The sequence below is a fragment of the Oncorhynchus clarkii genome, chromosome 29 (assembly GCF_045791955.1).
Source record: "Oncorhynchus clarkii lewisi isolate Uvic-CL-2024 chromosome 29, UVic_Ocla_1.0, whole genome shotgun sequence".
NCBI classification, from domain to species: domain Eukaryota; kingdom Metazoa; phylum Chordata; class Actinopteri; order Salmoniformes; family Salmonidae; genus Oncorhynchus; species Oncorhynchus clarkii.
Window position 1 is genome coordinate 40972665 of NC_092175.1, and position 24092 is coordinate 40996756.

A 24092-nucleotide genomic window follows, 5' to 3' on the forward strand; every position below is an offset into this window, starting at 1 on the left:
TTAATATTAATATATTGTTATCATACATTTGTTCAATATATTATTATCATACATTTGTTCAATATGTTATTGTCATACATTAGTATCAATATATTTTATTATACATTAATACATATTAATACTATTTAATGTTAAGATATATTGAAGTCTATTAAGATATCTTTACTGACCTTCTTCCAGAATCCTCTTAATGTCTCCGTCAGTCTCCAGCCCTCCATCTGAGGAACCACTGTGAGCTATGAGGTGGGAGAGAGGGGGAGGGAGAGAGAGAGACAGACAGACAGACAGACAGACAGACAGACAGAGAGACAGACAGACAGACAGACAGACAGACAGACAGACAGACAGACAGACAGACAGACAGACAGACAGACAGACAGACAGACAGAGATATGTTTACTAATGTTTCCATTTGTTTTGGAAATGTAAAGCTATGTTTCCCACGCCATAAAGCCCTTTAATTGAATTGAATTGAGAGAGAGCGAGCCTGAGAGAGAGACAGATGGAGAGAGAAAGGTCAACTCTTTTTTACAGCAATGTTATTCACAATACAGGGAAACTCTAACCTGTTACCATCCAATTGTCTGCAATGTGATGTACATTTTCAAACGTTACTCTGACCCACCTAATACTGAAACACCAGACCAAGACCAAGGCAAGCTGAGACTCACCAGTAGCTCCAAGCCAGGACCAAGGCAAGCTGAGACTCACCAGTAGCTCCAAGCCAAGACCAAGGCAAGCTGAGACTCACCAGTAGCTCCAAGCCAAGACCAAGGCAAGCTGTGAATCACCAGTAGCTCCAAGCCAGGACCAAGGCAAGCTGAGACTCACCAGTAGCTCCAAGCCGAGACCAAGGCAAGCTGTGAATCACCAGTAGCTCCAAGCCAAGACCAAGGCAAGCTGTGAATCACCAGTAGCTCACAATCCACCAATGTTTAATAATGAAACTTACTCTCAATAACTCTGGTGACCTTTGTGATGCTTGGTTCTCCCTCGATCACCCTGGTCACTGTAGTGAATGTGGGCTCACCCTCGATGACCACCTTGGTTAAACTGGGTTCCGTTTCGATGACTCTTGTCACCTTGGTGAAGGTTGGCTCGCCCTCAACGACTCGAGTAAACTTGGTGATAATGGGTTCGCCCTCGATGACCCTGGTAACCTTGGTGATAGTGGGTTCGCCGTCGATGAACCTTGTTACCTTGGTGACAGTTGGCTCTCCTTTAATTTCCGGCACTGGAGAGAAAGAAAGTGATGAATACAATATTTTTGAAGTAAACCTCTGCTTCTGTGGGTATATCCTCCCAGAAACGATGGTGCGTAAGTTTTCCGCTAAGTGTTGATGTATTGTAAATGTGAAAAATATATTGATTAGAAAACAGCCATTTGTAAATACAAAAGGTTGATAAAGAACAGCATCTGCCTGAGTGAGTCCCTACGAGTATCCATGGCAACGCATTAGACCCCTTCTATCTCCTCCATTCCAAAACCCCTCCTACCCCTCAAACCCCTTGAACACCTCAAACCAATCGAACCCCTTGAACACCTCAAACCCCTCAAACCCCTCAACACCTCATACCCCTTGAACCCCTCAAACCCCTTGAACACCTCAAACCCCTCAAACCCCTTGAACACCTCAAACCCCTCGAACCCCTTGAACACCTCAAACACCTCAAACCCCTTGAACACCTCAAACCCCTCGAACCCCTCAAACCCCTTGAACACCTCAAACCCCTCAAACCCCTTGTACACATCAACCCCTTGAACCCCTCAAACCCCTCGAACCCCTCTTACCCCTCAAACCCCTCGAACACCTCAAACCCCTTGAATACCTCAAACCCCTCAAACACCTCATACCCCTTGAACACCTCAAACCCCTCGAACCCCTCAAACCCCTCGTACCCCTCAAACTCCTCGAACACCACAAACCCCTTGAACACAGCAAACCCCTCGAACCCCTCAAACCCCTTGTTGTTATTGATTCTAGACTATCATCAGCTGTGGGCTACCATATTTATGCAGTGAAACGGCAGTGCTGGTTAACGCTTTATTTTGAAATAACAATCTACTAACCCCAACCCTAACCCTAGTCCTAACCTTAAATCTTATCCTAACCCTAGCCCTAGTCCTAACCTTAAATCTTATCCTAACCCTAACCCTAGTCCTAACCTTAACTCTTATCCTAACCCTAACCCTAGTCCTAACCTTACCTCTTATCCTAACCCTAAGCAGTAATGCAATGGTTCTTTGGATCAGTCTAAAACGTTGCATGTGCACTGCTGCCATCTAGTGGCCAAAATCTACATCGCACCTGGGCTGGAATAATACATTATGACCTTTCTCTTGCATTTCAAAGATGATGGTCGTTTTTTCTTTGTATTATCTTTTACCAGATCTAATGTGTTATATTCTCCTACATTCATTTCACATTTACACAAACTTCAAAGTGTTTCCTTTTAAATGGTACCAAGGATATGCATATCCTTGCTTCAGGGCCTGAGCTACAGGCAGTTAGATTTGGGTATGTCATTTTAGGCTAAAAAAGGGGAGGATCCTTACGAGGATTTATTAAGGGATCAAGGGGATTGGTGCATATTTTAAAGTAATGCACCTCAAGAGTTTGTAAAACTGTAAAAAGAGCAGCATGGTAGCGCTGTTTTATGTACAATGTTGTCAACAACATGAGGTTGCTGCTACTCCCATCCCCATTGCAGAATGCAGCCGTTTGACCGCAGTAACCCATACTTATTCCCCTCGTTTGGCGATTGGCATTGAGGCTGTGACAATGAAAAGGCAGCAGACAGGCTACAGTTTGTTTTAGCAGGGACGTTTGGTAGGGTGATCTGTTTTCTAACGATGAAAATCATTCTGTCAAACAGATTGTGAACCCAGATGTGTAAGTTTGATTCTAGAGAGGGGACATTGAGTAGAAAAATCACTTGGTTAAGGTGGTAGGGGCATATCTATGTCGTTGCGGGTGGGTTGCACCAACATGGTTTAAAATGATCTAGGATTAGAGCTCATCTAGGTTTTGTACATCTAGGTTTATAATTGATCAGATATGTGTTGCACCACTTAATTTAGAATCTAGATCAGTAAATCTATGAATAACGGTTTTAAACTATGATGTGACAAACATACACCAGTTACACCAATATATGAGGTATTTCAGCAGTGACCCACCCCACTCAGAGAGAGAGAGAGACACAGCTGCATGTGAGCTCTCACATTTTTAAACATGTTTTTTTTTTCTTCATACAAAAGGATAGATTTGGATTTAGATAAACTTGGACCTTTCGGCAGGGACATATGCAGGATGCTACCCTCCACAGCATGGCCTTCGCACCAGATCAAAACTCCAGACCTACAACCTAATTATGACCGAAATAATTTTGACCAAAATTGACCTCAAAGCAAATAAACAGCAGAGACCTGAGGACATCATCCATCCTGGAACTGAGTGAGTCGTGTTTGGTCTGATGCTATTTTGAAAGCCAAGAAGAAAAAAAAAAGTTTTTTAAATTAATAATAAAGTACATTACAATGATATATTTTACTTTATAGGACTGAATGCTGAGTTAATGCTGCCAGGCTTGCTGTGACAGACAAGATACAACTTCAGGTGTGAAGTGAAAGGTGTCGAGGCCTTTGGGCCCAACAAGTGGCAGGAGTCTTTGAAGTCCCCTTTGAAGCCCCCTCCTTCTGTTCAGAGACCATCCACCTGGCCTTTTCTACAAGAAATCTGCCTCCAGAAATAAAGGTTTCTCCCAAGTGGGTGACACCTACTGCCACTGCCTGCTGCACTGCTGCTTGGATTCCACCTGGTGATCTGTTCACCGTCTGACCTGGTCTGTCTCCCCCTGTCTGGTACAGGTACCTCCACCACACTCCCCCCTCTCTCTCCTCCAGCACACACGCACTGTTGGGGCAAGTGACTCTGAACTTACAATGGCTAGCCCCAAGTCGTTATATATTAAAAACTTTTCTTGTGCATTTTCCTATTTGCCTCACGACTTCTGCATAATTTGTTGACTATGAACTTTCTTTACCCAACCGTGGGACAGATTATGTTTGTTCCCACACTAGGGACTCTGACTCTCTATTGGTTACACAGACTGTTGGCCTCCCATCATATTCTAACCACCTCTCGCCGGCTTTGTATTCATGTTACCGGATGAAATTGCTGTACAATATGATCTTGTTGCCATCTGATTCACATTCAGATGTCATAAATCGGCAATGCGGATCTCTCCCTGTCCTATGTCGTGCCTTGACTGTACAACTGTTGAGGATATCTGAAAATGTGCATGTACACCCTGGCCCATCTACTGTTGATGATATCTGAAAATGTGCATGTACACCCTGGCCCATCTACTGTTGATGATATCTGAAAATGTGCATGTACACCCTGGCCCATCTACTGTTGCTAGCCCCAATTCTGACCTGTGCTCTGATATCTGCTTCACTGATTTCTGCTCTCGTTAAAGCCTGGGTTTTCTGCATGTTAACACTAGAAGCTTATTAGCTAAAATGGATCAATTGAAAGTGTGGGTTCACAGCTCCAATCCAGATGTGTTGGTCATTACGTGGTTAAGGAAGAGTGTTTACAATACTAATGATAACCTTTCTGTTTATAACTTTTTATTCGGCAAGACAGATCTTCCAAAGGTGGGGGAGTGGCAATCTTTACCCAAGGATCACCTTCAGTGCTCGGTTGTCTCCTCCAAGTCTGTCCCCAAACAATTTGATTTGCTGGTTTTAAGCATTCAACTTTCAAATAGCTCTTTGTTGACTGTTGCTGAGTGCTGTTGTCCTCCATCAGCCCCGGCCTGTATACTACCTTCCCTAAGCTCTCTCCTGGCCCCCTAAACTAAGTCTGAATTTGTCCTGCTAGGTGACCTAAAATGGGACATACTTAAACCACCTGACCAAGTCCTAAAGCAGTAGGACTCTATAAATCTTTCTCAGATTATTACCACAAGGTATGACTCCAAACACCCAGAAAAGGCTACTCTCCTCGATGTTATCCTCACAAATAATCCTGATAAGTATCAGTCTGGTGTTATCTGTAATGGCCTTAGTGATCACTATTTAACAGCCTGTGTTCGTAATGGCCGCTCAGTGAAAAGACCTGTCCTGATTTGTCATGGACGCTTGTTAAAATACTTAATGAGCAAGCCTTCCTTCATGAACTGGCCTCTGTAAAATGGTATAATCAACTTGATCCCCTCTGTCCAAGACTCTTGGAACTTGTGTTTTTATACTTTCAGTGGTATTGTTCATGTAACAAACACACCCTCATAAAGGAATTGGGAATTAAAAACAGGTCCAGCTCCTAGTTCGATCGTGATCTTGCAGAGTTACTCCACCTCAAGAATTGCATTTGGCTAAAGGCTCAGCACACACATACTCAGGCTGACTGGCTCTCGTTCAGGCAAATGAGAAATACGTGCACTCAGGCTATCTGGAGTGCCAAAGGTAGTTACTTTAAGGAGCAGTTCTCTCTCTGTGGGCCTAACCCCAAGAAGTTCTGGAAAACGGTTAAAGACCTGGAGAATAAACCCTCCTCATCACAGCTGCCCATGTCCCTTAATGTTGATGATGTGATTGTTACTGACAGGACGCGCTTGGCTGAGATCTTTAATCACGACTTCATTAAGTCAGGATTCAACCCCTTCTAATGTGACTATCCCAGAGGCTCCTCCCTCTTTTCCCCCTGTCCCACTACAACGTTTCTCCCTGCAGGCAGTCACTGAGTATGAGGTGCTAAAGGAGCGCCTGAAATTTGACCCCCCCCCCAAAAAACATCTGGGTCAGATGGTTTAGACCCTTTCTTCTTTAAGTTTGCTGCCCCTATCAACGCCAAGCCTATCTCTGACCTTTTTAACCTGTCTCTCCTTTCTGGGGAGGTTCCCAGTGCTTGGAAAGCAGTCACGGTTCATCCTTCATTTAAAGGGGAGATCAATCTGATCCTAACTGTTATAGGCCCATTTCTATTTAGTTTTGTTTATCAAAAGTGTTGGAAAACTTGTCCATAATCAACTGACTGGGTCTCTTGATGTCTATAGTATTATCTCAGGTATAGAATCGGGTTTCCACTCAGGTTATGGATGTGTCAGTGCAACCTTAATAAAGGTCCTCAATGATGTCCTCGGATGGGGCCACAGTGTCTCCTGACCCCTCCTGTCTCAGCCTCCAGTATTTATGTTATATAAATAAATTTGATTTGATTTTTGATGTCACCATTGCCCTTGATTCTAAGCAATGTTTTGCTGCTATTTCTATTGACTTGGCCAAAGCTTTAGATACATTCATGATGATGCATCCCACCCCTTGTATTCATGGGATTTTACGGTCTATTTAATTGATTTAATCTGGACAGTGGAACAATTCCCATGGGCTAAAATACAGGGTTAATATTAAAGGGGCCCAGTGCTTCAGCATCTAGAATAAAGGGGCGCAGTGCTACAGCATCTATAATAAAGGGGCCTTGTGCTACAGCATCTATAATAAAGGGACCCAGTGCTACAGCATCTATAATAAAAGGACCCAGTGCTACAGCATTTATAATAAAGGGGCCCAGTGCTACAGCATCTATAATAATGGGGCCCAGTGCTACAGCATCTATAATAAAGGGGCCCAGTGCTACAGCATCTATAATAAAGGGACCCAGTGCTACAGCATCTATAATAAAAGGACCCAGTGCTACAGCATTTATAATAAAGGGGCCCAGTGCTACAGCATCTATAATAAAGGGGCCCAGTGCTACAGCATCTATAATAAAGGGGCCCAGTGCTACAGCATCTATAATAAAGGGGCCCAGTGCTACAGCATCTATAATAAAGGGGCCCAGTGCTACAGCATCTATAATAAAGGGGCCCAGTGCTACAGCATCTATAATAAAGGGGCCCAGTGCTACAGCATCTATAATAAAGGGGCCCAGTGCTACAGCATCTATAATAAAGGGGCCCAGTGCTACAGCATCTATAATAAAGGGGCCCAGTGCTACAGCATCTATAATAAAGGGGCCCAGTGCTACAGCATCTATAATAAAAGGACCCAGTGCTACAGCATCTATAATAAAGGGGCCCAGTGCTACAGCATCTATAATAAAGGGGCCCAGTGCTACAGCATCTATAATAAAGGGGCCCAGTGCTACAGCATCTATAATAAAGGGGCCCAGTGCTACAGCATCTATAATAAAGGGGCCCAGTGCTACAGCATCTATAATAATGGGGCCCAGTGCTACAGCATCTATAATAAAGGGGCCCAGTGCTACAGCATCTATAATAAAGGGACCCAGTGCTACAGCATCTATAATAAAGGGGCCCAGTGCTACAGCAACTATAATAAAGGGACCCAGTGCTACAGCATCTATAATAAAGGGACCCAGTGCTACAGCATCTATAATAATGGGGCCCAGTGCTACAGCATCTATAATAAAGGGACCCAGTGCTACAGCATCTATAATAAAGGGACCCAGTGCTACAGCATCTATAATAAAGAGAGCAGCAGCATCTATAATAAAGGGACCCAGTGCTACAGCATCTATAATAAAGGGGCCCAGTGCTACAGCATCTATAATAAAGTGGCCCAGTGCTACAGCATCTATAATAAAGGGGCCCAGTGCTACAGCATCTATTATAAAGGGACCCAGTGCTACAGCATCTATAATAAAGGGACCCAGTGCTTCAGCATCTATAATAAAGGGGCCCAGTGCTACAGCATCTATAATAAAGTGGCCCAGTGCTAAAGCATCTATAATAAAGGGGCCCAGTGCTACAGCATCTATAATAAAGGGGCCCAGTGCTACAGCATCTATAATAAAGGGGCCCAGTGCTACAGCATCTATAATAAAGGGACCCAGTGCTACAGCATCTATAATAAAGGGGCCCAGTGCTTCAGCATCTATAATAAAGGGGCCCAGTGCTACAGCATCTATAATAAAGTGGCCCAGTGCTAAAGCATCTATAATAAAGGGGCCCAGTGCTACAGCATCTATAATAATGGGGCCCAGTGCTACAGCATCTATAATAAAGGGACCCAGTGCTACAGCATCTATAATAAAGGGACCCAGTGCTACAGCATATATAATAAAGGGGCCCAGTGCACAGCATCTATAATAAAGGGGTCCAGTGCTACAGCATCTATAATAAAGGGACCCAGTGCTACAGCATCTATAATAATGGGGCCCAGTGCTACAGAATCTATAATAAAGGGACCCAGTGCTACAGCATCTATAATAAAGGGGCCCAGTGCTTCAGCATCTATAATAAAGGGGCCCAGTGCTACAGCATCTATAATAAAGGGACCCAGTGCTACAGCATCTATAATAAAGGGGCCCAGTGCTACAGCATCTATAATAAAGGGGCCCAGTGCTACAGCATCTATAATAAAGGGACCCAGTGCTACAGCATCTATAATAAAGGGGCCCAGTGCTACAGCATCTATAATAAAGGGACCCAGTGCTACAGCATCTATAATAAAGGGGCCCAGTGCTACAGCATCTATAATAAAGGGGCCCAGTGCTTCAGCATTTATAATAAAGGGACCCAGTGCTACAGCATCTATAATAAAGGGACCCAGTGCTACAGCAACTATAATAAAGGGACCCAGTGCTACAGCATCTATAATAATGGGGCCCAGTGCTACAGAATCTATAATAAAGGGACCCAGTGCTACAGCATCTATAATAAAGGGGCCCAGTGCTTCAGCATCTATAATAAAGGGGCCCAGTGCTACAGCATCTATAATAAAGGGACCCAGTGCTACAGCATCTATAATAAAGGGGCCCAGTGCTTCAGCATCTATAATAAAGGGGCCCAGTGCTACAGCATCTATAATAAAGGGGCCCAGTGCTACAGCATCTATAATAAAGGGGCCCAGTGCTACAGCATCTATAATAAAGGGACCCAGTGCTACAGCATCTATAATAAAGGGGCCCAGTGCTACAGCATCTATAATAAAGGGGCCCAGTGCTACAGCATCTATAATAAAGGGACCCAGTGCTACAGCATCTATAATAAAGGGGCCCAGTGCTACAGCATCTATAATAAAGTGGCCCAGTGCTACAGCATCTATAATAAAGGGGCCTTGTGCTACAGCATAAATCAGGGAGAATGACAGTATTCATTGGAGTCATAAATAGCTGACGGCTGACACATGTAAACTGTCATCAAAGCGTCTGAGGCTCCCTCCACCTCTCTGAGGTCTATGGCTGTGTGGCAGTTAATGTCTACCGCTAATCACTTCCATGGTTCGGCTCCACGCTGTACTGTCAATCAGGCACTGGTCTTCTCTCTCACTACAGAATGTAGTGGAGGTGCTTTTGGTGATCTAACGCTACTCTTAATAGTTACTGTTAGACTGATATACCACCTTCAGACTGATATACCACCTTCAGACTGATATACCACCTTCAGACTGATATACCACCTTCAGACTGATATACCACCTTCAGACTGATATACCACCTTCAGACTGATATACCACCTTCAGACTGATATACCACCTTCAGACTGATATACCACCTTCAGACTGATATACCACCTTCAAACTGATATACCATCTTCAGACTGATATACCACCTTCAGACTGATATACCACCTTCAGACTGATATACCACCTTCAGACTGATATACCACCTTCAGACTGATATACCACCTTCAGACTGATATACCACCTTCAGACTGATATACCACCTTCACACTGATATACCACCTTCAGACTGATATACCACCTTCAGACTGATATACCACCTTGAGACTGATATACCACCTTCAGACTCATATACCACCTTCAGACTGATATACCACCTTCAGACTGATATACCACCATCAGACTGATATACCACCTTCAGACTGATATACCACCTTCAGACTGATATACCACCTTCAGACTGATATACCACCTTCAGACTGATGTACCACCTTCAGACTGATATACCACCTTCAGACTGATATACCACCATCAGACTGATATACCACCTTCAGACTCATATACCACCTCCAGACTCATATAACTTGAGATGAGCTGTGCTGAGGTGAGACGAGCTGTGCTGAGGTGAGACGAGCTGTGCTGAGTTGAGACAGGCTTTGCTGAGGTGAGACAGGCTTTGCTGAGGTGAGACAGGCTTTGCTGAGGTGAGACAGGCTTTGCTGAGGTGAAACGAGCTTTGCTGAGATGTATCGCCTTGGGCCACATCGCATTTCCACATCTTTCCTTTCCCAAAAAGTGGGCAAATCTCTTTTAACTACAGACATAATTTGTTCTTGTCAGGTACCTTGGGCAGGCTGTGAGCAGACAGTTGGCTACGCTAATTCTTCTGCACTTGACTGTCATTGCCAGCCACAGCTCCAGCTGCAGTCTGTTAACACACACTAATAAGCAGTAATAAGCATGGCCAGCCAGGGAGACACTAATGAGTGTGTGTGTGTGTGTGTGTGTGTGTGTGTGTGTGTGTGTGCGTGTGCGTGTGTGAGACACTAATGATGTACTAACAGGGTAATGTAAAGGTGCTGAAGGGTTCTGCCAAAGCAACCTATTCTGGCATGTGAGTGTGTTGCATGGATTTTGTGGTGTGTGTGTGTGTGTGTGTGTGTGTGTGTGTGTGTGTGTGTGTGTGTGCGTGCGTGCGTGCGTAAATCCTTCATCGTTCATTACAAACCCAGCAGAGACAGACGGAAGCCCAAACAACCATACTCACCATAAAACGAGTTACCGTTGCCTTCCCACGAAGCACACAGAAGAACAAATAAGGACCCCAGCCAATTATAACAACAGAGCACAACTTTCAGAGACACAGACCTCTACAAACCACCGTTGGCTGAACAGCACTCAACCTGATATAAAACCTCAGCTAGAGGTCTCTGGGTGCATTTTTAAAGAGGCGTCTGTAGTTTAAACAATAACAATGCAGATAATATTTATAAGTTATATTCTTCTAGAATCAATGGGTACATATCATTCATTTAGAAGTTTAAAGAAAAATGTGTGCAGGTATCAGAGATTGTCCCTTTGATGAGAGGCAGACAGTCTCTCTCACTTCCTACTTCACCAAACTGCTTATCCTCAAAGCGCTGTTACCCAATACAGAGAGCCAGGCTTATGCTAGATTGGGCCCAGGTCCAACATGACAGATACTGGCCAAGTGTATCCGTATCTACTAACGAAACAGTGACAGTTCAATTACCTCATCAACAAGAGACCTGATTAACGAACATAAACTGAGTCCAGTATTACATACGGAAGAACATACGGATTTAGGGAGGCAGAGGAAGTAGTTTATCAGGGCAGCAATGAAGAACTGAAACATCCTGTCTTTGCCTTTGGTAGATGCTGTACCACAGAGATATTATACAGGAGTGTAGTATAACTGATTAGAGATATTAAACAGGAGTGTAACAGGACAGAATATAGTTATTATACAGGATAGTAATAGGACTGAATATAGTTATTATACAGGATAGTAATAGGACTGATTAGAGATATTAAACAGGATAGTAATATGACTGATTAGAGATATTAAACAGGAGTGTAATAGAACTGAATAGAGATATTATACAGGATAGTAATAGGACTGATTAGAGATATTAAACAGGAGTGTAATAGGACTGAATGTAGATTTTATACAGGAGTGTAATAGGACTGAATAGAGATATTAAATTAAAGTGTAACAGGACTGAATATAGTTATTATACAGGATAGTAATAGGACTGATTAGAGATATTATACAGGAGTGTAGTAGAACTGAATAGAGATATTAAACAGGAGTGTAACAGGACAGAATATAGTTATTATACAGGATAGTAATCGGACTGAATATAGTTATTATACAGGATAGCAATAGGACTGGATGTAGATATTATACAGGAGTGTAATAGGACTGATTAGAGATATTATACAGGAGTGTAATAGGACTGATTAGAGATATTATACAGGAGTGTAATAGGACTGATTCGAGATATTATACAGGAGTGTAATAGGACTGATTAGAGATATTATACAGGAGTGTAATAGGACTGATTAGAGATATTATACAGGAGTGTAATAGGACTGACTAGAGATATTATACAAGAGTATAATAGGACTGACTAGAGATATTATACAGGAGTGTAATAGGACTGACTAGAGATATTATACAAGAGTATAATAGGACTGACTAGAGATATTATACAGGAGTGTAATAGAACTGAATAGAGATATTATACAGGAGTGTAATAGGACTAATTAGAGATATTATACAGTAGTGTAATAGGACTACATTTAAAGAAATGCTGCTTCAACATTGACAATAAAGAACAAGAGGTTTACCTGATTCTACTCTGATGTGGGTTGTTGTCGTGGTGACTGTCCTCTCTGCAACAACAAAAAACAAGCTCGTATTACATCAATGTTAAGAAAACATTAAGGCTGTCATGATCATGATGATGATGATGATGATGATGATGATGATCAACTTACTGATGAAGGTGAGGGGGATTTCGGTGTAGGAGAATCCAGAGACATACTAAAACACAAACAAGCACGACAACAACAAATGAGAGGTTGGGGTAATGTCCAGCAAACACACACAAACAACCACACACACAGACAACTACACACACACACACACACACACACACACACACACACACACACACACACACACACACACACACACACACACACACACACACACACACCTTGATCTGGATGTACTTGATGAGCCTTTTCAGCAACACCAGCAGGTCCTCGCGACCCACAGGCAGGTCTGGAGAAAACAGAGACGTGTTTACAGACACACACACACACACATACACACACACACACACGAACACGCACACACACACACGCACGCACACACACACACACACACACACACACACACACACACACACACACACACACACACACACACACACACACACGGGTAACTCACCCCCGGGGTAAAGAATGTTCTTCACAACGTGGATCACTCCGTTGGTGGCCATCAGGTCAATATCTGGCACGTCCACTGAGTTGACGTTGATGGAGCTGTTCACCTGTCACAACAGGGGTTTCGTAACAGTGTTATAAACAGTTATAACCACTTGTTGCTGCTATAACCACTGTTCCTGAATACGATGGAAGTTTTCCACCCAGGAGCTGTGATTACAGTAATAACACTGGTGTAAATCACATTTGCGTCTGAAGGTCAGCTATAGATGATAACGTAGAGGACATTTAGTAGTAATGATGGTGGTAGTAGTAGTAGTTGTAGTAGTAGTTGTAGTGTTGCTATAGATGATAACGTAGAGGACATTTAGTAGTAATGATGGTGGTAGTAGTAGTAGTTGTAGTAGTGTTGCTATAGATGATAACGTAGACATTTAGTAGTAATGATGGTGGTAGTAGTAGTAGTAGTAGTAGTTGTAGTAGTGTTGCTATAGATGATAACGTAGAGGACATTTAGTAGTAATGATGGTGGTAGTAGTAGTTGTAGTAGTGTTGCTGTAGATGATAACGTAGATGACATTTTAAATCAGGGCTACCCAACCCTCTTCCTGGAGATCTACTGTCCTGTAGGTTTTACAGTCTAACCCTCTAACTGGAGATCTACTGCCCTGTAGGTTTACAGCCCAACCCTCTTCCTGGAGATCTACCGTCCTGTAGGATTTACAGCCCAACCCTCTTCCTGGAGATCTACTGTCCTGTAGGTTTTCAGTCCAACCCTCTTCCTGGAGATCTACTGTCCTGTAGGTTTACAGCCCAACCCTCTTCCTGGAGATCTACTGTCCTGTAGGTTTTACAGCCCAACCCTCTTCCTGGAGATCTACTGTCCTGTAGGTTTACAGCCCGACCCTCTTCCTGGAGATCTACTGTCCTGTAGGTTTTACAGCCCAACCCTCTTCCTGGAGATCTACTGTCCTGTAGGTTTTCAGTCCAACCCTCTTCCTGGAGATCTACTGTCCTGTAGGTTTTACAGCCCAACCCTCTTCCTGGAGATCTACTGTCCTGTAGGTTTACAGTCCAACCCTCTTCCTGGAGATCTACTGTCCTGTAGGTTTACAGCCCGACCCTCTTCCTGGAGATCTACTGTCCTGTAGGTTTACAGCCCAAACCCTCTTCCTGGAGATCGGGGGGGGGGGGTCTGTGAGTGAGTGAGTGAGAGTGTGTGTGTGTATGTGTTTGTGTGTGGGGGTGTCTGTGAGTGAGTGAGTGAGTGAGTGAGTGAGTGAGTGAGTGAGTGAGTGAGTGAGTGAGTGAGTGAGTGAGTGTGTGTGTGTGTGTGTGTGTGTGTGTGTGTGTGTGTGTTAGAATAACGTCTTACTAAACCCTCTCCAAAGACGACAGTCTTGAAAAGGTAAACAAAGTGGGGACATGTTCAGTTCGTGATTCCAGATGTCATGTCCCTGCCATTGTTGGAGGTTCTGCTTCGGTAAATGGAACATTCCACGCCACCAGGGAAAGTCATTACTAATTGTCTTGTTGTGGGTCTCTCGGGACGGCCATGTTCACTATGAAACAGAACAATTTTTCTCCTTTCATGTGTCCCATTCTCTCTCTCTCTAACTCACTATTTTATGTTTCTCCTTCTCTAACCCACTACTGTACGATTCTCTCTCTAACCCACTACTTTATGAGTCTCTCTCTCTCTAACCCACTACTGTATGAGTCTCTCTCTCTCTAACCCACTACTTTATGAGTCTCTCTCTGTAACCCACTACCTTACAGTTTTATCTCTTTAACCCACTACTTTCTGAGTCTCTCTCTTTCTAACCCACTACTTTACGGTTCTCTCTCTGTAACCCATTACTTTACGTTTCCTTCTCTCTCTAACCCACTACTTTACGTTTCCTTCTCTCTCTAACCCACTACTTTACGGTTCTCTCTCTGTAACCCATTACTTTACGTTTCCTTCTCTCTCTAACCCACTACTTTACGTTTCCTTCTCTCTCTAACCCACTACTTTACAGTTCTCTCTCTAACCCACTACTTTACGTTTCCTTCTCTCTGTAACCCACTACTTTACGTTTCCTTCTCTCTCTAACCCACTACTTTACGGTTCTCTCTGTAACCAACTACTTCACAGTTCTCGCTCTCTCCAACCCACTACTTTATGAGTCTCTCTCTCTCTAACCCACTACTTTATGAGTCTCTCTATGTAACCCACTACCTTACAGTTTTATCTCTTTAACCCACTACTTTCTGAGTCTCTCTCTTTCTAACCCACTACTTTACGTTTCTCTCTTTCTAACCCACTACTTTATGATTCTCTCTCTTTCTAACCCACTACTTTACGTTTCTCTCTCTCTAACCCACTACTTTATGAGTCTCTCTCTCTCTAACCCACTACTTTATGAGTCTCTCTCTGTAACCCACTACCTTACAGTTTTATCTCTTTAACCCACTACTTTCTGAGTCTCTCTCTTTCTAACCCACTACTTTACGTTTCTCTCTCTGTAACCCACTACTTTACGTTTCCTTCTCTCTCTAACCCACTACTTTACGTTTCCTTCTCTCTCTAACCCACTACTTTACAGTTCTCTCTCTAACCCACTACTTTACGTTTCCTTCTCTCTGTAACCCACTACTTTACGTTTCCTTCTCTCTCTAACCCACTACTTTACGGTTCTCTCTGTAACCAACTACTTCACAGTTCTCGCTCTCTCCAACCCACTACTTTATGAGTCTCTCTCTCTCTAACCCACTACTTTATGAGTCTCTCTAAGTAACCCACTACCTTACAGTTTTATCTCTTTAACCCACTACTTTCTGAGTCTCTCTCTTTCTAACCCACTACTTTACGTTTCTCTCTTTCTAACCCACTACTTTACGTTTCTCTCTCTCTAACCCACTACTTTATGAGTCTCTCTCTCTCTAACCCACTACTTTATGAGTCTCTCTCTGTAACCCACTACCTTACAGTTTTATCTCTTTAACCCACTACTTTCTGAGTCTCTCTCTTTCTAACCCACTACTTTACGTTTCTCTCTCTGTAACCCACTACTTTACGTTTCCTTCTCTCTCTAACCCACTACTTTACGTTTCCTTCTCTCTCTAACCCACTACTTTACGGTTCTCTCTCTGTAACCCATTACTTTACGTTTCCTTCTCTCTCTAACCCACTACTTTACGTTTCCTTCTCTCTGTAACCCACTACTTTACAGTTCTCTCTCTAACCCACTAATTTATGTTTCCTTCTCTCTGTAACCCACTAATTTATGTTTTCTTCTCTCTGTAACCCACTAATTTATGTTTCCTTCTCTCTGTAACCCACTACTTTACGTTTCCTTCTCTCTGTAACCCACTACTTTATGGTTCTCTCTCTCTCTAACCCACTACTTTTTGTTTCTCTCTCTCTCTAACCCACTACTTTACGTTTCTCTCTCTCTCTAACCCACTACGTTACGGTTCTCTCTCTCTCTAACCCACTACTTTACGTTTCTCTCTCTCTCTAACCCACTACTTTACGTTTCTCTCTCTCTAACCCACTACTTTACAGGTTTATCTCTCTAACCCACTACTTTCCGTTTCTCTCTCTCTAACCCACTACTTTACGGTTTTATCTCTCTAACCCACTACTTTACGGTTTTATCTCTCTAACCCACTACTTTACAGTTCTCTCTGTAACCCACTACTTTACGTTTCTCTCTCTCTCTAACCCACTACTTTACGGTTCCTTCTCTCTCTAACCCATCATTTGAACCACTTTCTAACTGAACACACTCCCACACACTCACATCATGCACACGCACACGTACACTGTTTCAGTATTGTCCTCAGTGTGTGTAAGGTCATTCCTTACACCCGTCTCTGTCACACCCTGGTCAAAGTATTTTGTGTTTATCTTTATTTATTTGGTCAGGCCAGGGTGTGGCATGGGTTTTTGTATGTGGTGTGTATGTATGGGGATTGTAGCTAGTGGGGTGTTCTGGCTAAGTCTATGGCTGTCTGAAGTGGTTCTCAATCAGAGGCAGGTGTTTATCGTTGTCTCTGATTGGGAACCATATTTAGGCAGCCATATTCTTTGAGTTTGTCGTGGGTGATTGTTCCTGTCTATGTGTTTTCACCAGATAGGCTGTTTAGGTTTTCGTTTCGTTACGTTCATTACGTTCTTTATTTTGTAGTATTTGTATTGATTCGTGTTTTACATTTGTTCATTAAAACATGGATCGCAATCTACACGCCGCATTTTGGTCCGACTCGCCTTCACATCAAGAAAACCGTTACAGAATCACCCACCACCAACGGACCAAGCAGCGTGTCAACAGGCAGCAACAGCAGCGTAAGGAGGAATGGACATGGGAGGACGTTTTGGATGGCAAGGGCTGTTACACTTGGGAGGAGATACTGGCTGGAAGAGATCGCCTCCCATGGGAACAGGTGGAGGCACTTAGGAGAGCTGAGGCAGCCGGAGAGAAGAGCCGGCGATATGAGGGAACACGGCTGGCAAGGAAGCCCGAGAGGCAGCCCCAAAAATTTCTTGGGGGGGGGCTAACAGGGAGTATGGCTACGCCAGGTAGGAGACCTGGGCAGACTCCCTGTGCTTACCGGGGGGCTAGAGAGACCGGACAGGCACCGTGCTATGCAGTGGTGCGCACGGTGTCTCCAGTGCGGGTGCATAGCCCGGTGCGGTATATTCCAGCTCCGCGTGTCTGCCGGGCTAGATTGAGCGTCGAGCCTAATGCCATGAAGCCGGCTCTACGCAGCTGGTCCCCAGTGCGTCTCCTTGGGCCGGCTTACATGGCACCAGCCTTGCGCTCGGTGTCTCCGGTTCGCCTGCATAGCCCAGTGCGGGCTATTCCACCTCGCCGCACTGGCAGGGCGACCGTGAGCATTCAACCAGGTAAGGTTGGGCAGGCTCGGTGCTCAAGAGCTCCAGTGCGCCTGCACGGTCCGGTTTTTCCAGTACCACCTCCACACCCCAGCCCTCCGGTAGCAGCTCCCCGCACCAGGCTTCCTGTGCGTGTCCTCGGCCCAGTACCACCAGTGCCAGCACCACGCATCAGGCCTACAGTGCGCCTCGCCTGTCCAGCGCTGTCGGAGCCCTCCTCCTCTCCAGCGCTGTCGGAGTCTCCCGCCTGTTTAGCGCTGTTAGAGCCTTCCTTCTCTACAGCGCTGCCGGAGTCTCCCGCCTGTTCAGAACTGCCAGTTAACATAGAGCTGCCAGTTAGCATAGAGCTGCCAGTTAGCATAGAGCTGCCAGTTAGCATAGAGCTGCCAGTTAGCAAGGAGCTGCCAGTCTGCATAGAGCTGCCAGTCTGCAAGGAGCTGCCAGTCTGCAAGGAGCCGCCAGAGCTGCCTGTCTGCAGGATGCCGCCAAAGCTGCCAGTCTGCAAGGAGCCGCCAGAGCTGCCAGTCTGCAAGGAGCCGCCAGAGCTGCCAGTTAGCATGGAGCAGCCAGGGCCGCCAGTCAGTATGGAGCAGCCAGGGCCGCCAGTCAGCATGGAGCAGCCAGGGCCGCCAGTCAGCATGGAGCAGCCAGGGCCGCCAGTCAGCATGGAGCAGCCAGTCAGCATGGAGCAGCCAGAGCAGCCAGTCAGCATGGAGCAGCCAGAGCTGCCAGTCAGCATGGAGCAGCCAGTCAGCATGGAGCAGCCAGAGCTGCCAGTCAGCATGGAGCAGCCAGTCAGCATGGAGCAGCCAGAGCTGCCAGTCAGCATGGAGCAGCCAGAGCTGCCAGTCAGCATGGAGCAGCCAGAGCTGCCAGTCATCATGGAGCAGCCAGTCAGCATGGAGCAGCCAGAGCTGCCAGTCGACCAGACTCTTCCAGATCTGCCAGTCGACCAGATTCTTCCAGATCTGCCAGTCGACCAGACTCTTCCAGATCTGCCAGTCGACCAGACTCTTCCAGATCTGCCAGTCGACCAGACTCTTCCAGATCTGCCAGTCGACCAGACTCTTCCAGATCTGCCAGTCGACCAGACTCTTCCAGATCTGCCAGTCGACCAGACTCTTCCAGATCTGCCAGTCGACCAGACTCTTCCAGATCCGCCAGTCGACCAGACTCTTCCAGATCCGCCAGTCGACCAGACTCTTCCAGATCTGCCAGTCGACCAGACTCTTCCAGATCCGCCAGTCGACCAGACTCTTCCAGATCTGCCAGTCGACCAGACTCTTCCAGATCTGCCAGTCGACCAGACTCTTCCAGATCTGCCAGTCGACCAGACTCTTCCAGATCTGCCAGTCGACCAGACTCTTCCAGATCTGCCAGTCGACCAGACTCTTCCAGATCTGCCAGTCGACCAGACTCTTCCAGATCTGCCAGTCGACCAGACTCTTCCGGATCGGCCAGTCAGCCAGGATCTGCCAGTCAGCCAGGATCTGGTAGATTCATCAACCTGCCTGAGCTTCCTCTCACTCCTGAGCTTCCTCTCACTCCTGAGCTTCCCCTCAGTCCCGAGCTGCCTCAGTCCCGAGCTGCCCCTCAGTCCCGATCTGCTTCTCAGTCCAGTGGGGTTCTGGGTGAGGACTACTAGGCCATGGTCGGCGGCGAGGGTGGACTATCCAGGGACGCGAGGAGAAGGGACTAAGACATTGATTGAGTGGGGTCCACGTCCCGCGCCGGAGCCGCCACCATGGACAGACGCCCACCCGGACCCTCCCTATTGTTTTGAGGTGCGTTCGGGAGTCCGCACCTTAGGGGGGGGGTTCTGTCACACCCTGGTCAAAGTATTTTGTGTTTATCTTTATTTATTTGGTCAGGCCAGGGTGTGGCATGGGTTTTTGTATGTGGTGTGTATGTATGGGGATTGTAGCTAGTGGGGTGTTCTGGCTAAGTCTATGGCTGTCTGAAGTGGTTCTCAATCAGAGGCAGGTGTTTATCGTTGTCTCTGATTGGGAACCATATTTAGGCAGCCATATTCTTTGAGTTTGTCGTGGGTGATTGTTCCTGTCTATGTGTTTTCACCAGATAGGCTGTTTAGGTTTTCGTTTCGTTACGTTCATTACGTTCTTTATTTTGTAGTATTTGTATTGATTCGTGTTTTACATTTGTTCATTAAAACATGGATCGCAATCTACACGCCGCATTTTGGTCCGACTCGCCTTCACATCAAGAAAACCGTTACAGTCTCTCTGCACGTCCCCATTTAGACAACAGCCTAATCTGTTCCTTCCAAGCCTGTATCTTTGGAGTTCTGCCAAAACTAATGAAATCTGGCTTCCTGATGATTACCTGTCATGTCCTATCTCCACCCCTGTCCCTATCCCTTTTCTCCACTCTCCCTAAACTCTCTCACCCTCTGCTCTCTCTCTCTCCTTCCATATGATTCCGCTCACCCTCCTTCCTCTCCTCCCAAACTCTTCCTCACTCTCCTTCCTCTTCTCCGAAACTCTTCCTCGTCCTCCTTCCTCACCTCCCAAACTCTTCCTCACCCTCATTCCTCTTCTTCCTAACTCTTCCTCACCCTCCTTCCTCACCTCCCTAACTCTTCCTCGCCACTGCCACCCTTCTTTTTACTCATCACCCATAATCCTTTCCCTCCTTTTCTCTTACCCTTCCTTACTCCCTATCCTTCTCCCTCACCCATAACCACCCCTTCCTCCCCCATCTCCTCCTACTTTCGCTTACCCTCCCTCCCTCCCTTCCTCCCTCCTCCTCACCCATAACCCTCTTCTCCTCTTCCTCCCCCCTCCTCCTACTTTCTCTTACCCTCCCTCCCTCCCTTCCTCCCTCCTCCTCACCCATAACTCTCTCCTCCCCTTCCCCCCCCTCTCCTCCTAATTTCTCTTACCTTCCCTCCCTTCCTCCCTCCTCCTCACCCATAACCCTCTCCTCCCCTTCCTCCCCCCTCTCCTCCTACTTTCACTTACCCTCCCTCCCTCCCTTCCTCCCTCCTCCTCACCCATAACCCTCTCACCCCCTTCCTCCCCACTCTACTCCTACTCCCTGCATCTCTGGAAAATGTTATTAGACAATGCCTTGTTTCTGTGTCTCTGAATTTCCTTCATGAGTTAAGGAGGGCTTGTCTGAGATTGTCCGTCCTGATAGAGACAGGAAAAAGGGGTTATCTGTATTGCAGATAAAGAGAAAGGAGAGACAGGGAGTCTTGACCACAACCTAACGCATGATAACCAGTCTGTAACAAGGGTCCAGAAAGATTTTCACATGAAATGAAATGGAACATATCCTTGCCTTGGTCGGATATTACATGTGAGTTGCAGAAATGAACCCCAAAAAACAGTGACGTCAGTGAAGTCCCCATGTTCCTGTGGTGGTGGAAGGTGTTTTTAAAAGGAAGTGTTCTCCTCATGATAATGAAGTAATTGGAGTAGGTAATGAGAGACTATGTTTCCTTCAATGTTTCCTGTGTCTGCTCTGCCTCTGTGACAGGAGAGGACAGACAGTCCACTCTACCTCAGTGTTTCCTGTGTCTGCTCTGCCTCTGGGACAGGAGAGGACAGACAGTCCACTACCTCAGTGTTTCCTGTGTCTACCCTGCCTCTGGGACAGGAGAGGACAGACAGTCCACTACCTCAGTGTTTCCTTTGTCTACTCTGCCTCTGGGACAGGAGAGGACAGACAGTCCACTACCTCAGTGTTTCCTGTGTCTGCTCTGCCTCTGGGACAGGAGAGGACAGACAGTCCACTACCTCAGTGTTTCCTGTGTCTACTCTGCCTCTGGGACAGGAGAGGACAGACAGTCCCCTCTACCTCAGTGTTTCCTGTGTCTACTCTGCCTCTGGGACAGGAGAGGACAGACAGTCCCCTCTACCTCAGTGTTTCCTGTGTCTACCCTGCCTCTGGGACAGGAGAGGACAGACAGTCCACCCTACCTCAGTGTTTCCTGTGTCTACTCTGCCTCTGGGACAGGAGAGGACAGACAGTCCACTCTACCTCAGTGTTTCCTGTGTCTACCCTGCCTCTGGGACAGAAGAGGACAGACAGTCCACCCTACCTCAGTGTTTCCTGTGTCTACCCTGCCTCTGGGACAGGAGAGGACAGACAGTCCACCCTACCTCAGTGTTTCCTGTGTCTACTCTGCCTCTGGGACAGGAGAGGACAGACAGTCCACTCTACCTCAGTGTTTTCTGTGTCTACCCTGCCTCTGGGACAGAAGAGGACAGACAGTCCACCCTACCTCAGTGTTTTCTGTGTCTGCTCTGCCTCTGGGACAGGAGAGGACAGACAGTCCACCCTACCTCAGTGTTTCCTGTGTCTGCTCTGCCTCTGGGACAGGAGAGGACAGACAGTCCACTCTACCTCAGTGTTTTCTGTGTCTACCCTGCCTCTGGGACAGAAGAGGACAGACAGTCCACCCTACCTCAGTGTTTCCTGTGTCTGCTCTGCCTCTGGGACAGGAGAGGACAGACAGTCCACCCTACCTCAGTGTTTCCTGTGTCTACTCTGCCTCTGGGACAGGAGAGGACAGACAGTCCCCTCTACCTCAGTGTTTCCTGTGTCTACCCTGCCTCTGGGACAGGAGAGGACAGACAGTCCACCCTACCTCAGTGTTTCCTGTGTCTGCTCTGCCTCTGGGACAGGAGAGGACAGACAGTCCACCCTACCTCAGTGTTTCCTGTGTCTACCCTGCCTCTGGGACAGAAGAGGACAGACAGTCCCCTCTATCTCAGTGTTTCCTGTGTCTGCTCTGCCTCTGGGACAGGAGAGGACAGACAGTCCACCCTACCTCAGAGTATTGCATCTGTACAGATATATTATTGAAATAACTTTAGTGCTCACAAGGTCTCTTGAAAACTCTTGAAATATGTGTGTACAGGAATAACATTGTCCAGTACTAGTTGAGCAGAGAAAATGAGGATCCATGTTCTGTACATGCTTATTTTAGGTACCGAAACAAAGGCAGATGCAGAGAAGACAATGGCAGCAGTGATACGTACAGACAGCACTTGCAGGTTGTGTCCCTGGATGGTCTTGAGCAGGTTGGTGACCCCTCCCTCCAGTCCCCCGTTGATGAAGACGCCGTTACTGAAGTGGTACAGCAGAATGGTCCTCAGGATGTTCACGTCGCCTAGTGATGACACGAGCAGAGGGCGAGCTTAAAGACCTGTGTTGGGATGAATTACTTGAAAAACACGTTACATTGAACAATATCACTTTGTGTGGAAAGTAACGCATTATATTACTAGTTATATTAATTTGTGTTACTTTTATGAAAAAAAAATCAAAATCTCACTGTTTGTTTGAATGTTGTGAGGGAGGAAGTTGAGCTGGTCTCAGTAACTCAGGTTCGATCACTAGTTCCTCATTGTGGTGCTGCTTTCCTGTTACTATACATGAGCTGCTTTCCTGTTACTATACATGAGCTGCTTTCCTGTTACTATACATGAGCTGCTTTCCTGTTACTATTTATGAGCTGCTTTCCTGTTACTATATATGAGCTGCTTTCCTGGTACTATATATGAGCTGCTTTCCTGTTACTATATATGAGCTGCTTTCCTGTTATTATATATGAGCTGCTTTCCTGTTACTATATATGAGCTGCTTTCCTGTACTATATATGAGCTGCTTTCCTGTTAATATATATGAGCTGCTTTCCTGTTACTATATATGAGCTGCTTTCCTGTACTATATATGAGCTGCTTTCCTGTTACTATACATGAGCTGCTTTCCTGTTACTATATATGAGCTGCTTTCCTGTTACTATGTATGAGCTGCTTTCCTGTACTATATATGAGCTGATTTCCTGTTACTATATATGAGCTGCTTTCCTGTTACTATACATGAGCTGCTTTCCTGTTACTATACATGAGCTGCTTTCCTGTTACTATACATGAGCTGCTTTCCTGTTACTATTTATGAGCTGCTTTCCTGTTACTATATATAAGCTGCTTTCCTGGTACTATATATGAGCTGCTTTCCTGTTACTATATATGAGCTGCTTTCCTGTTATTATATATGAGCTGCTTTCCTGTTACTATATATGAGCTGCTTTCCTGTACTATATATGAGCTGCTTTCCTGTTAATATATATGAGCTGCTTTCCTGTTACTATATATGAGCTGCTTTCCTGTTACTATATATGAGCTGCTTTCCTGTACTATATATGAGCTGCTTTCCTGTTACTATACATGAGCTGCTTTCCTGTTACTATGTATGAGCTGCTTTCCTGTACTATATATGAGCTGATTTCCTGTTACTATATATGAGCTGCTTTCCTGTTACTAT

At 45.6% G+C, this 24092-nt stretch overlaps 2 protein-coding genes across 6 annotated transcripts in view; one reads left to right on the forward strand and one right to left on the reverse strand.

Moving 5' to 3' along the window:
- LOC139388601 (regulatory factor X-associated protein) overlaps nucleotides 1-24092 on the forward strand; it is a 1150577-nt gene that overhangs the window by 362109 nt on the left and 764376 nt on the right. The window lies entirely within an intron of this gene.
- Nucleotides 1-24092, reverse strand: part of LOC139388098 (periostin, osteoblast specific factor a) — an 84685-nt gene that overhangs the window by 14542 nt on the left and 46051 nt on the right. For all 5 annotated transcript variants that reach the window (XM_071134666.1, XM_071134665.1, XM_071134664.1 and 2 more), the window contains exons 13-19: nucleotides 22805-22935; nucleotides 12918-13020; nucleotides 12682-12749; nucleotides 12461-12506; nucleotides 12311-12355; nucleotides 953-1234; nucleotides 171-236 (exon numbers count right to left, since the gene is read on the reverse strand). In XM_071134666.1, the coding sequence (XP_070990767.1) occupies nucleotides 171-236; nucleotides 953-1234; nucleotides 12311-12355; nucleotides 12461-12506; nucleotides 12682-12749; nucleotides 12918-13020; nucleotides 22805-22935 (741 nt within the window). The remainder of the gene's footprint in view (nucleotides 1-170; nucleotides 237-952; nucleotides 1235-12310; nucleotides 12356-12460; nucleotides 12507-12681; nucleotides 12750-12917; nucleotides 13021-22804; nucleotides 22936-24092) is intronic.